Here is a 14025-nt window from a genome sequence, read left to right as displayed (position 1 = left end):
GCTCGGTCTCAGACTGGCTCTAGCTTTATGTGTTAAAAGGACACTTAGTGGATTTTTTCTTGAAGGACACAGTAGCATTATACAGTTCTGTGTAACAGAGCTGGATTTGCATCCCTCCGGGGTATTTATATCAGTTTGGCACTCAGAGTTGTCTGGCAGCTCCTTGAGATGATTGTTTTGCTGTGGGTATGCAAAACCAGGGCAACAACATAGTTTTTGTAATGCTGTTAAAAGGACATTAAAACAGGGACACTTGACTTCTAGAGACGTGCAGGCTCTGCCTATATTGTATGTTTGGAGACTGAGTGAGGGAGCGAGCAAAAAAAACCCCATGTGCTGCCTGACTCACCCCGCAATAGATGTGGGGTGTTTGCAGTGCAATGGGGGTAGCCTGAGCTCAGGCCACCTGCAAACCCCCCCTGCCCTCCCTGTGCGGGACACAGGGGCTTTGCCAGGAAAGGACCTGCGTCTGCACAGCACCAAGTGGGAGAGGAAAAAATGTAAAGCTACCTTTTGGCCCAAATACTGCAGCATGCCCACAAGCTCACCTCGCATCTGTAAGCATAGCCTGAATTTGAAGTATGATTTTTATATGTAGAAGTGTATGTAAGTGTGTGTATATATATGCATGTATGTATATATTGCTAGAGGTACCGTATTTATTTAAGTGAAAAAAACCCCAACCAGGTATGATCACAGTTCAGAAAATTAAAAAAAATGAGATCTGGGGGGAGCTGGGACAGAAGCTGCTGTGTTCTGCAGAGAAAACATGATGGTGTAGTGGAGTATGTGAGTGGGGAATTGCTAGCCTGGAAAAAAATATTAATGCAGTCTCTGCAAAATAAGCAAAAAACCCTTTCAAGTGAAGGAAAAGTAAAGATAGAAAGTGCTGCAATATTGTATTATTTTCTTCCCTTCTGGTCCCTTATATGATTCATTACACTGATGTCTTTCGTTAGCAGAGTAAAACAGAGTATTACTCTCCCCTCTCCTCATAAACAAAGGCCATTTTAAATTTCTCTCCTTTGAATAAATCTCAGAATGAATCAAGCAGTTCCTCCTTAAAACATATCCATAAATGCCTTTGGAATCCAAAAATCAGAACACCCAGCAAAACAAGACTGCTTTGTCCCTGTTAATGTGTAGATGGATCTCATTCTGTGGTGCCCGGATCTGCTTGGCCAGTCCTCATTTATGCTCCCTCTCTGCTTAAGAGGGTCTTGAAGATTAAAAAGCTTGCTGGATGATTGACATTTCTCCAAAAGAAGCAAAGATGCAAGGATATAGTAATTAGAAAAATGGTTCAGCTTTATTCCTGCACCCAATTTTCACATCACTTTGTGCTTTATCAACGAAGAGATCCTCACACACAAGGGGTTTATGCTCCAAGAAGCCGTAACTAGACAGTATCTTTATGCTGACGTCCCTTGTCAGGCAAGCTTGAAACTCTCCAAGCGGCATCCCTTCAGTCAGCTAGAACCTCTGCTGATTCCTGAAACCCAGTCTCCACGAAGAGGGAGTGTAATTCTTTTGTGCCCATTATTTGCAAAACACAATTTCTACCTCAACATTGTCAGCCGTTTGAATCAGCCGACTTCTGGTGTGCGTGGTGTAGCTTTGGCAGCATCCCTGGCGTGGCCGAGGTCCTGCTAGTCCTTTCTGGTTACTGTTAAGGATGAGAACAAACTGTGGCACTGAATATTCATTATTACCTGTTGAAAAAGTGAAAGAGGGATTAAAGTACGTATGTGTGAACACACAGCAAACATAAAATAAACTTGGATTAGAGTTTTATAGGCCATATTTAGATACCCTGCCTTCCATGTCAGTCCCTTTTTAGCCAAAATGATTCTATGGGCTGTATCATCCAAATGTGGTCCTTCATCATCATTTTGTTTGTTTTGTTATTCTAAGTGAGAAAGGAAAACTGCCTCTATAATATCAGAAAAAAAGACTACAGATTAGAAAGACCAGCCAGGAAGGGGCTTATGGCAGGGCAAATGTGACCCATTTTGTTTTGTTTGTTTATCGGGGGGGGGGGAAGATTAAATTATATATGTTAAGGAAGCAGTTTCACCCATGTTTAGTCAAAAATATTGAAATCCAGAAAAGTTAAATTTGGCATTAAACTTTAATAGAGATCTAAATTTGGAGCTACCCTTGTTCCCACAGTTAAGCAAGCACTTAATTGCTTTGCTGGATGGGGTTCCGGTAAGAGTACTGCTACCGCTGTTTTGTTGAACTGTTAGTTGAGAGGCTTTTGTAGAGAGCAGGAGTTTTAACATCCATTGGTTTGCATGAGTAGCTTCCACCCACTAATCTGTTGAGTCTGGCAAAGAGAAGATTTTTGATCCCTTTTAATGTACACCCAGTCAGGTTTGCCTAACTTGATTTTTCTGGGGCAAAGAAAGGGTGTATATATCACACAATAGCATTTGCTTAAATAAATCAAAATGTTTTCTCATTTACCTCAAATCATGTATATGCTACAGGCAAGAAGTTGCTGTATGTTTAATGTGAATAACAGAGCTATTATATCAAGTCCATTCCCAGTGTACTTCCCCTGACATCAGTGACTTCAGTGGATTTATTCCAGGGATGAATTTGGCTATTCCTGTTCTGTGTAGGTAAATCTTCAGGCAGTGCTAATTAAAAGAATGTCAACTGATTTTACCATTCCATTATGCTGGACTTTGTAAAGGTTATTTATATCATTCTACATCAGGCCCCAGTAAGAGAATATTTCTGGTGGCAGTTCATCTGTTAAAATAGCTGCAAGAAAATGTAAGCACTGGAACTAAAAATAAAACTTTGTTTCTCAACAGAGCAAGTGACATCCACATGTATATTTTCAAATTTTAGCATTTTAATGTTTACTGAATAGAAATTGCATTGCTTTCATTATGCTTTAAGCACTACCATGTTACTGATGGAGTAACTGCTGGTAAGTGGAAGTCAGATGTAAATGTACCACTATCTGCAAAGACTTCTCAGCAGAGGTGGTGGTTGTTTCCTGTGCTTTGATTATCTGCTGGCCTCAAAACAAGTGACACAGAAAAAGTTTTCTGGTGCATGTTTACAGTTGAATATAGATTTTCTGTGTGAGCTGGCTGTGACCCTTGCCTAAGATTATTAATAGATGACCTTACATTCACATGTTTGTGGTTACACTACATTTGTTCGAGCACATTCTATAAACCATTACAAGAAGCATTTCTATTATAAAGCACATGTGACTAAGACTTCTGTTAAATTAAAACTTGACCGTAGCGTTTGAATGTTCAGTTCATTTTCTTTTGTTCCAATCTAAGCATAAATTAAAGTGGTTGTCCTCTCAGTTACAATGCTCCCTTTTCTAATTAAGCATTGTGAAATGGTGAAGATGCATCTCAGTAACTGGCCATCGTGCCGCATTGCAATATATTCTTCAGAATGGACAGTGTCTTTTAGAGCAACTTCTATAAACATCTGGATATAGCACAGGCTGTCAGCTCTCAGCCTCAGTGGCCGTGTTCAGGTTTTTTGACAGTGGAGACAGGAAAACCCTCTTACGACAGCCACATCATTCTTAACTGGTAAAAATGGTTTATTTTCCAATCATTTACTACAAGTCAGTGCTTTTTGTACTAGCATTATATATACATATAGCTTCTAAAAGCAAGTAAAATGTGTTGAATAAGATCAATGCTATATTGGTTTGCTACTGCCAGAGCTTTTTGACTTGCTGTTTGATGGGGCTATTTTGTGCATGAAAAAAAGGGTTCACATAAAAGAGACTCTAATCTGCTTTTATCTGCTGTAGTTCTGATTTTATATGCGTTGTCTTACTCCTGGAGTCAGAACAGTTTTTCAAGTAGCTTTGGGATGAGTTTCAAGTATGCTGGCTGCCTACAGACCCTGCACGATTGAGTGCAAGGACAGACTGGGCACCCTTTCTTTCCTTGAGCCAGGTCTCTGACAGGGGGACATGGAGCTGTTTCATTCAGGAATGCCACCACACATATCATGGTGCCACTGAGGGATTTTCCTATGCAAAAAGCATCCCTACATAACTTTAGGAAACCTGACGATCCAGTGCATCTGCCAACAGAAACTTTTCTGGTAACGAGAAAACTTGTATTGGACTTTTAAGATGGCTTTCTGTCTCCAGACTCCACAACGGCTTCATGCTTGAGCCAGAAATACTCTATTGTAGTTTATTCAAGTGGTTACAGAGAATATTATTGTCATGGATGTCTTTCTCAGATGCTTGGATCCACATCCTTTCATTGAGCACTCACGATATAGTTGTTAATAAACACCTAAGCATCCAGCGGCACCCTCAAGGACTTGTGGCACTAATTTCTTTGGCTTGCTTTTTGAGGGTGACAATGATTTTCTTAGGTTTCCAGCCTGTAATTCAAAGACACTCCTGTCTGCCCAGCTAATGAAGTGAGAACAACTCTATCCGTAATGCACTTGTTCTTTCCTGAGTAACTTGCTACCAAGAGACACTCTGAGGCTTGGACATCTTTAAACATGACAGTCGTTTATATTTAGAAGCTTCAAATTAAACAGCATAAAGGAAATGAAATAAAATGAAAATGTACAACCTCATGGTACTCGGAACGCAGCTAGTGGATTTGTTCATGTTATTGGAGAGCTTTGGTAGAGAGACAGATAGACTAAATAGAAGCCTTACCAGCATCCCCTGATAGAAGTCGCAGCCTGACAGTCCAGCCTGTCATTTTGTAGAATATTCTCAGAGAAGTGTTTTCTTTGCAACTGAGAAGACAGAAACACATTATGCATGCTTAAAGTCAATGCAAGGAAACAGAGCCCCGCAAAACATATTTAATATAGGTTTGATTTCCTGTGGAATGCTTTCCAGATGTTCTCTCAAACAGGCTTCTAAAAAATGGTCTGAGGTAATTTTTTTGCAAACAGAAAGAGAAAATTCTGGTTTGTGTCACTGCATCTGAGAATCACTGTTCTAATTCTTTATTGCATTACCTTGTGCTCAGGATTTGCACCATATTTTTCAAAATTGGTTTTATTATACAAAAGGTCAGCAGCATAAAAATATTTATATTAGCCAATTGCAAATAAATCATACTTGTTTAGAATCACGTTTGAGCTTAGTAGTTTTCCTTAAACCCAGAGGAGACCTAATATATTAAATTAAAATTACTCTCGTGCACGATCTTGAGTCACTTAGAAGATTTAACTAACATTGATAAGCTATGAGATTAGTGCTTTGTTAAGTTCTTTTGATTTTCTGTAGCAGACATTGCCTAAAAAGAACTAACAGGTCTCTAGCAGATGACGAGCACGGGGAAGGGGTAACATTAACAGAAAATGGTACATAACTTACTTTATTTTGCTTTGCATAAAATACAGTGATAGAACATGGGTGTGGGGTGTGATTATTTTAGAGCACTTATTACTCAGAAAAATTGGGTTTTTAATAGAAGAATATAGAGAATACCATCCTTGTACTGTTAATTTTTAAAGATAAATATGCATAGGTTCAGTTCATTTTTTGTGACTGAATTTCTAATAGTTAGCTCTGTTATCTGGGGCACTACATGTCTAAGAGGCCCCTGGTAAACAAAAAGCCTGGATAACAAAGGTACTGGCAGACCTGGTGGGGAAGGCGGTACAGCCAGCCAGCCAGCCAGTTTGGAGTGAGTGTGGGTGCTCAGCTGGAGGAACCAGCTTTGGTGGACTCCTGTGGCTGTGCCCGATGCTCTGAGCAAGCATTTGTGATGCTCAGAGTCATCTGAACGTATCTTGTGTGGTCTTTGGTTGTTTCTGTATCCAGTTATTCCACAATCCAAATAGGCTGCCTGTATGTAATTGAGGATCATCTGTATTTTATTTCCAGATGAACAACAAAATTTTTAGAGATAAATCAAATCCAGAGTTAAATGTTTGCATGGGCTTAGGTTGCCAGTCATTTAAAATAACAAAGCAGAAGCAAAAACAGATAAAAAGCAGCTTCTTTTGGTTAGTAGCTGGTATTTGGTGTCCAAGATCCTGTAATGGTTTCTCCCAGTGTTGCAAAAGATTTGGGTCTGCTCATGTGAGAGAAGCCGCTTTCAGTATTCAGGTCCTGGGAGCCAAATGGTCTGCCATCAGATCTTTACTTTTTTACCTTTCCTTCCCACCTCCCAGAAGGTACAAACTCTGAGTTGAGTGTCAGGGTGCAGTGTGGGCTGGGGGTTTCCCTGGGGTTGGTGGGGACCCCCCCTAGGACAGGCAGGGCAGGACCTTGCAGGCAGGGCTCGCCCCACCACCCCAGCCGGGGAGGGGGACAGCCATCAGGCGCCTCCCTGGGGACTGGCTGGGATGTCGGCCCGTGGGTGGACCTGGCTCAATGGGGCCCCATGGCTGGCCAGGGCAGGGCTGTGGGGGGCAGAGGTCCAAGGTCCTACAGCATTGCTGGGACAGGGGCTGAGGCCTGGAGGGGCTGGAATAGGGTCTTGGGCGATAGGCTGGGTAGGAGAAGCTCTGGGGGTGGGCAGGGACATTAGTGCACTCAGAGCCCAGACACTGTCACTGTTTGAGAAGGAAGGTAGCAACCAAAGAAAAAAATAACCTTTTTGCTGAAAAAAATTAATGGAGTTGCTGTTTAATAACGATATGTAAAAATGACCATTTAAAAAAACTGTCAAAATTTATAGTTGCTCACAGGTGCTCAATGGTGTGTGTATGTAACTAAGGAGGTATGAGATGTATTAGCATTACCCAGCTCTAGCGTCTTTTAATTAAAAAAAAAAAATGGGTCAAAGCTCTATTACTAGGTGCTGGGAGGGTCATCTCTCTTGTGATGGAGCTGCTCTGAGGTTTTTTCGGCTCACTGGTTGATAGAGTTTCTTACGTAGCCTTTGCCTCATTTTCTTGCTGCCCACTCACTGTGTGTTTATGAAACAGAGAAAATGAAAAGCTCCTCCAACAATGAAGCCATTAGTTTGGCCACATACCAACCCCTCTTGCCACTATTGTATGCCAGCAGAACTAGCACCACCCAAGCTATACAGGAGCTATTTGTAGCTACAGAGGAGGATACTGCATTTGACCCCCACAAAGGAAGAACAAGTATTTTGGCTTGTTTTTTTTCTATAATGGTGTCATTTATCACTATGACACATATTCATTGACTTAGTCTGAATTTTTTCAGTGTCAGATTTATACTTCTTTGCTGCTTTGAATATTGATGCTGCACTTCCCTTACGTGACTATACTGTGTCTGCCAAATGGTGTCTAGACGCTAGAGCAGCTTTGACTAATTAGTGTAGTCACCCCAGTCACTCAGCTCTGGCATTTACGTACTCTTTATGTTACTGCTGTCGAGCCATAAATAGGTACCTGAACACAAGCAGCAATGTAAAGAGAGGTGGTAGTGAGCGTGTCCCGTCTTCACCGAACATCACCGAGGTGTGCGCAGGGCACAGCAGTCATCACTCCCTGCACTCACTAACGGGGCAAGTAGTTGTAACCACCCACTTGGACATCCCAGCATACATGCATGCAGTCAGCAGGAGATCCAGATTCAATGTCCTCCTTGGTCTGAAGATGCCTGATGCAAGGGCAAGGCTGTGAGAGAAGACCTCTCTCTCTCAAGGCTCAGCCCCTGTGTACCAGCAACTGAAGACACATACAGCCAGAGAGAAAAAAAGAACTACGAGAAATCAAATCCTGCCAGCCCATCAAAAGTAGTATTTCCTGGGGAGGACTCATGGCTGGTTTGTAGAGCTGCCTTCCAGTAGGACGTGATTTACAACTGATCCAAACTAAAAATGGAGTTTTAGAAATTTTCTGCAACTTCATCATTTATATCATGCTTTTAAATATTGCACCAGTACTGAAGCTGAGTTGACCAACTTTAAAGAGGGAGAACTGATAAATATCAAAGATAATTTCAGAACATCAAAGAACTTTTACAAAACCTTGAGAATAAAAAATAGTGAAAACTGAATCAATGTTGCCTACGCAATAGCCTGTGCTAATATAAAATCAAGTTGCCTCAAAAATTATATGCAGATTAAACGCAATACTGCTATTAACAAAGCTTATTTGTAAGCACAATTTGAAAGTTTTGATTTATCCTGCTGAGTATTTGAAGAACCACTATCATAAGGAAAACAAATTAACTTTCTTTTCTTTGTATTTTTAACTGTTACAAATGATTTTACTGGTGCTAATACAAAGCATTAGAGAATAGCAGGTTTGGGATTTTTTCCTCTTCTTCTCAGAAAGACCGTTCTTTGAATTTGCCAATAGGATTATTCTTATTTTTTCAGTTAGTGGTATACAAAATATTTAAAGCAAGCTTTCCAGAAGATCTGCATTTTACTTTGAGAAGATTTTCCAGGGCTAAGATAGGACTTTGTGGGTTTTTTGCCCTACAAAGAGAGGAATGTCTTGCTTTCAAGGAGAAGATTTCTGTGTGATTCTCTTCAGTTCCTTTTCTTTATGCAAAGAAAGGGAAAAAAAATCATTAATGCTGCTGTGCACAAAGAGGATTTGTGATTCTTCAACAAAAAAAAGAAATTAATAGTTCCTTTTAAATTTGGTCCTGCTACTTGTTATGTACAATATAAAACTGCCTGTCTCCATCCAGCCATCTAGCAAATAGATACATATATGTACATTGCACAGGTAAAATTGTGCACACTTGAAGGCACAGGTGTTGCGAGTTCTGTTTGTTCTCTAGATCACCAAACTGCTCACTCAGGGGTTAGACACTTACCCACCAGTTACTACCTACAAGTTGCTTCCTGCTGTAGTTAACACAGTATCCGTATTTTTTATAGCACTGCTGTCGTCTGATTGATCTTTTTTAGCATCCCTAAAAGGATTGTCTCTTTTACCGAAACAGTTCTTATTAACACGTGCAATACTTTAGGATAAATGATTCTGTGTTCCTAATTAGGCTAATTGTCTCTCTCTAGATAGATAAAGAGCAGTACCACTGCTTTGGTATTGCTGATGAGCACACTTTCATCAGTGCCAGTCTACTGGAAATGTTTGGGGCTAGATCTTCAGTGAGTGTTAGTCTGCAGATCTTCGCTGAAAATAATGGAGTTATTTTATGGCAGATGGCGGTCTGTCTCTGTTTTTATTTGCTGGTCTTAACTTTACTTCCAGTGGAAATGCACCCACATAAATACCAGGTGTAGTTAACAGCTCAGGAGAGAGTGAGAACTCTAATAGTATGGAGTTTGGATGGCTCGCTAGGGAGGAGGTTTATGGTGATGTCCAGTAGTGCTTGGTCCAGAGCTATCTGAACTATATTTGGCTTATGAAAACTTAAATGTGCAACATTGTCACATCATTACCTTTTATGACCACAAAAATTCTTTGGAAATTAACATAGAAATCAAGCTGTAGGCAAAACAGATCAGCAGAGCAATTTTTAGCCTCCTTTAGGGTTTACAACAAATAAATTCTTTAAGCAGACTGGGTAGTAAATGACTGGTGTTATTCCATACTTATCAGTCCTTAAAAACATTTAGAGAAGAGGAATGTAGTAAATGATCTCTGGACCAATGCACCTAATAATCTAAGGGAGAACTGGACATTTAAGAATAGTGAGATGATCGTAAGAAATGTTTTCAGGATTATCAAGGTGCTGATTGTACAATTGCTTCTCCAAAAAGATTTATTTGTGGTCACATAAATAATGAAATTTAAATCTGAGGAGCTGCTTTGTTTTAGAAACACAAAAATACTGCACGTACAGCAGGCTTGCTCTTTCTACCATGGCAAAGATTTTTCATACTAGATAGATGTAATAAGTTCTCTTCTGTCCTAAAACAGACTTCATCCAGGTATTAGTAGAATTTGTAAAAACCTTAGAAACTGTCAACTGCCTTTGTTCCCAGTTGCTCAGAAGGCTGGATCTGAGCCACTATCTTAATTATTGATTGAGAGAGGAATCACTGCAGTGACATAGGGTTTCCTTGCCTATGATGTCTTCACGGTGCTGCTATTTATCTCTTCCCGTACCTTGCAAACCAATTTTTCTCAGCCTGTCCCGTGGTAAGTACAGTATATATTCACCAGCAAAGTAGAGATTTTATGGAAATTTAGAAATTTGTGTATACATATAGGGCATCTTGAAGGATCGATGGAGAGCTCGTCTTTTTAAAGCTGTTAAAGGCAACTTGGTGCAGATGTCCATCTCAAGGTTATATGGTTAAATAAGGGAAGGAAGGGAATGAACAGCTTACAGTTGACTGTGGTTTGAGGGCAACCATGAATTTGCTGTTGTCAGTCCAGTCAGTGAGGGATGGAACTAAAAAGAGGTCATGAGAATAGCTCAGATAAATTCGGGTACAGTTTGCATACAGTCTATTTATAGGATGCTTTCTCAAACTAAGCCTGTGAACCTTTTGAAGTTTGCCCATCACTACTTTCAGGCCAATTAATGATGTACATCCAATCCCATTCTGAGATAGGTAAAGCAATAAAGCAAACAAAGATAATTAGTCTCTGGAGCACGTAAACAAATAAAGTAAATCTCTTGCAAATCACTTGTTTCTGCTAACTTCTGTGGGTTTGTTGCAGAACTGAAGAAGAGCATTTATATTGCAAATCTACATAATGCTAAAGCAGTGCTGAAAATGCATAGCTTGTACTATTCTGATTTTGAGAGGGCTTTGCAAAGATTAAGCACCTGATCCTGAAACATCGCTGTGAGTTGTTATATGCAAAAGAATATTTTCATCCCTTTTTTCACAGAAGAGAAGATCGAAGTTGGGAGGTTAAATAATTTTTTTCATGGAGATAAAGGTCTAAATTACACTTCATAAATAAACAAAAGCCACTGCTCCGAGTTTACAAGTCCAAATGAAAGCACTAGTGGAGGTGAGGAGAGCAGCTGTAGGATGTGGGACCTTGACCCACCTCAGTGATGCCTCTCAAATTTTACAGACCTGAATGAGCGCATTATGTGGCCTTTAATGCATGAATAACCAGAAGACTTCCTGGCTGTTAGTCCTTTTCTTGTTTCCCAACGTAGCAGTGATCTGTTAGGTGCAATACAGCTTCAGTCCTAGTCTTAAAGCACTTTCTGCAAGTAAACAGTGCTCTTCCCCTCTTGGACATGGGGTAACTGAGGTATGTGAAGATAATATAGCCATTCAGCAGCAGAACTCGATACAGAGCACGTGTTCCCTTCTTCTCAGCCCTGGTCTCAATACTGTAGACTTTGAATAAACGCACATTTTACAAGAACAAATGGATTCTCAGTACCATGGCTCTGGGGGGCTGTGGAGCCAACGCCAGCTGGTTCTGCAGCCAGTCCAGAGCAGGGGTAAGCCCGTTCCCTGGAAAGTGAGGGCAGTACCAAAGCAGGTCCTGCCTCAAGTCATGTAGTAAGAGGACTCTATGAGCACAAACATACAGTTTTGTGTAATCAGTAAAACAGCAGAAGCTGTGTTCTGAATCTGTAGAGTAACAGATTCCAGTTAGAGTTCAGATCCATTCAAAAGGACTGCTCTTATGATAAAATCACTCTTTGTCTTTCTTTTTGGCATGAAAATCCAGAGCATTTCTTTTAGTAAAGGGCAGGCATTTCCCTGTTGTTCTGTCCCTTCTTACTGTTTTCTTACACTTTCTTGTTCTGACTTCAAAAATGGATTCTGGAAAGAGATGTGCCTTAGAAAGACACTCTCACGAGCTGAAATGCGTCCAATGTATATTTAAGGTAAAGAATATTAAGCCTTGTCCAAAACCAAAAAGTGTGTAAAAGGTAAGAATGCCTGCAGGCTTGGTTTTTAAAGATACGCATTTTTCTTCATGTTGCAGATCTCGCCTTGCAGATTTCTTCACAAACTGCCAGCCCGAGTCACGGTCTGTTAGTAGCTGTCTGAAGGAGAACTATGCTGACTGCCTCCTCGCCTACTCCGGGCTTATTGGTAAGAAGGCAGGGAAGGGCGGGGGCTTGCTCAGTCTTAAGAAAAACACCAAAACTATATCTTGAAGGCCTACATGAAATAAAAACTGTGGAATATAATACTCTTCAATATGATACTAGGCAAAATTCTCCACCTAAGCGTATCGGCCCTGTTTTGTCTTCCAGAGATTCCTGGGGTAAATTTGTACATTGCAAGGAAATTAAGGATAGAAGATAAGGTGCTTGAATCAAATAAATTCAAGCTAACAAAGTAAAGCTTATTAAGGCGGTTGAATTTGTACGGGATGGTGAAGTAGGAAGTTAAAAAGAAGTGAAACTGCAGCTTGGTTGATTTTCCAGCTGTCATCACAAGGTTGGGTAAATACCTTTTGGTCTTCAGGGAAAGTCTGCAGGACACTTGAGGAATGAGACAATAGACCAACCCAACCATGTTTCACTTCCAGCTGCTATTATTTCCATGATGTCCTTCGGTCCACTCTAAATGTTTTCTAAGATGCCTGTCCATGGAAGTGAACTGAGACCAAATTTATCTTCTGAAATCCCCTTCCCTCCCCAAAATAATTAATTTTCTTTGCTATCACCTTCCTGACTGTCAACAGGCACAAGGATGCTTTTATGCAAGCCAGATTCTATACACCACCCGCAGCATTTGATTCCTGAAAGAGAGAAATCGTCTCAGGAAGGTGAACTTGTAGAAATACCGTGGTTGGGCAATAAAGTATAAGTGAATGTCAAAACTCTGAAACAAACAATTTTTAAAGGCCACCAGATAAGATGTTTTTAAGCTTACAGCCTGCACCTGCTGCGATGCAGTAATATCCCCTTCTGTTGGGCGTGAAGGTCCCAGCTGAGGCCCTGAAGCAGATCCTGCTGTTAAATAAATGTCTCTGGAGATAATATCCAAAATAAAATATTTCTAAAATAGGTTGATTTTGCTGAAAAATGACTGAAAGCTATATTCATAGGCTTATTGTTATCATTCTTATTACTCTAGCAGCTAACAAGTGAGGTAAGTCCCTGTGGCAACTGGTAAAATAAGATGTGATGGTTTCAAAGGATATGCTTTTACGATTTAAGAGATGAAGACAGTATGCAAAGGGTATAACAGATGAACAGTTATGACAGAATGTCATTTGACTCTAAAACAAAGAATTGAATAGCCTTGAAATCTGATCTAGTCAATGAGATGAAGAAGTCTAGCTGCTGGCAAAGGGTAAATGTTACTAATAGATACTTCTGGGTAAGACCTGCCAAGAAGTTCTTGCTGGACCTAGTGAATTTTGCTGGCAGTTTTGTTGGATCCATTTTTCGATGTAACCCCAAGGATGACCCAGTCCAGTAGTCAGGTGTTTCTGTGTTACTGTGGATGACCATGCCGCAAAACACTGTCACACATCAGAAATGTGGAATGGATCACTAGGGAGTTGAAATCAATAGGAGATCTAATTTTCGAAGGGAAAAATAATTATTTGTCTTCCTTCCTGCTAGCCCCTAGACACATGCAAAAAGGTGGGTACTGACTAGAGTTACAAGAGCTTTTACTTGGTAGTACTTCTGATAAACCAAGGAAATTACCACAACAAAACTTTTATGTGCTGAAGCAGTAAATTCCTGCTTCTGATATCAAGCTGATATAAAAGTGGAGTAAATTATGTGAAGATGATCAAATTTGTAAGATGCTGAGATAGAAGTCAGAGGTACAATCTTTCAAATGTCTGCTCAATATATAAAACACAGGAAGAAGAGATAGACTGTGGGTAAGAAGCTGTTACAGATCCATTCATTCATTAGAGCTTCGGGATCTCCAGGTGTTTTAATTAAGATAAAATATTGTTCATTAAGATAAAATATTATTTCATTTAGCCATTTCATTAAATGTAGCAAAAAAACGTGCCTCCATAGAGTTTGTTCAGGAAATTGAGGATTCTCTGTGGAGGGTACAGTGGATGTGATTCTGCTGTCGCATACATTGATGTAAATCAGCGTTAACTTCACTGAAATTACTGGAATCCCACCTGAAATAAATTACTTAAGTGGGAATAGAGTTAGGGAGTTTTTGCATCAGGTGCTTTACCGGTTAAATGGAGAACAGTTTATAAAGGATTCTTTAAGGTTTGCAT

The 14025-nt window shown here is 40.1% G+C and overlaps 1 protein-coding gene across 1 annotated transcript in view; it reads left to right on the top strand.

Annotated features, from left to right (window-relative positions):
- The window catches only part of GFRA1 (GDNF family receptor alpha 1), a 143079-nt gene that overhangs the window by 95256 nt on the left and 33798 nt on the right, over positions 1-14025 (top strand). The window contains exon 5 of the mRNA XM_074158963.1: positions 11797-11906. Coding sequence (XP_074015064.1) covers positions 11797-11906 — 110 coding nt within the window. The remainder of the gene's footprint in view (positions 1-11796; positions 11907-14025) is intronic.

The sequence above is a fragment of the Numenius arquata genome, chromosome 15 (genome assembly GCF_964106895.1).
Source record: "Numenius arquata chromosome 15, bNumArq3.hap1.1, whole genome shotgun sequence".
NCBI lineage: Eukaryota > Metazoa > Chordata > Aves > Charadriiformes > Scolopacidae > Numenius > Numenius arquata.
The sequence above is the reverse complement of the archived record's forward strand: the minus strand, read 5'-3'. Positions and strand labels throughout refer to the sequence as shown.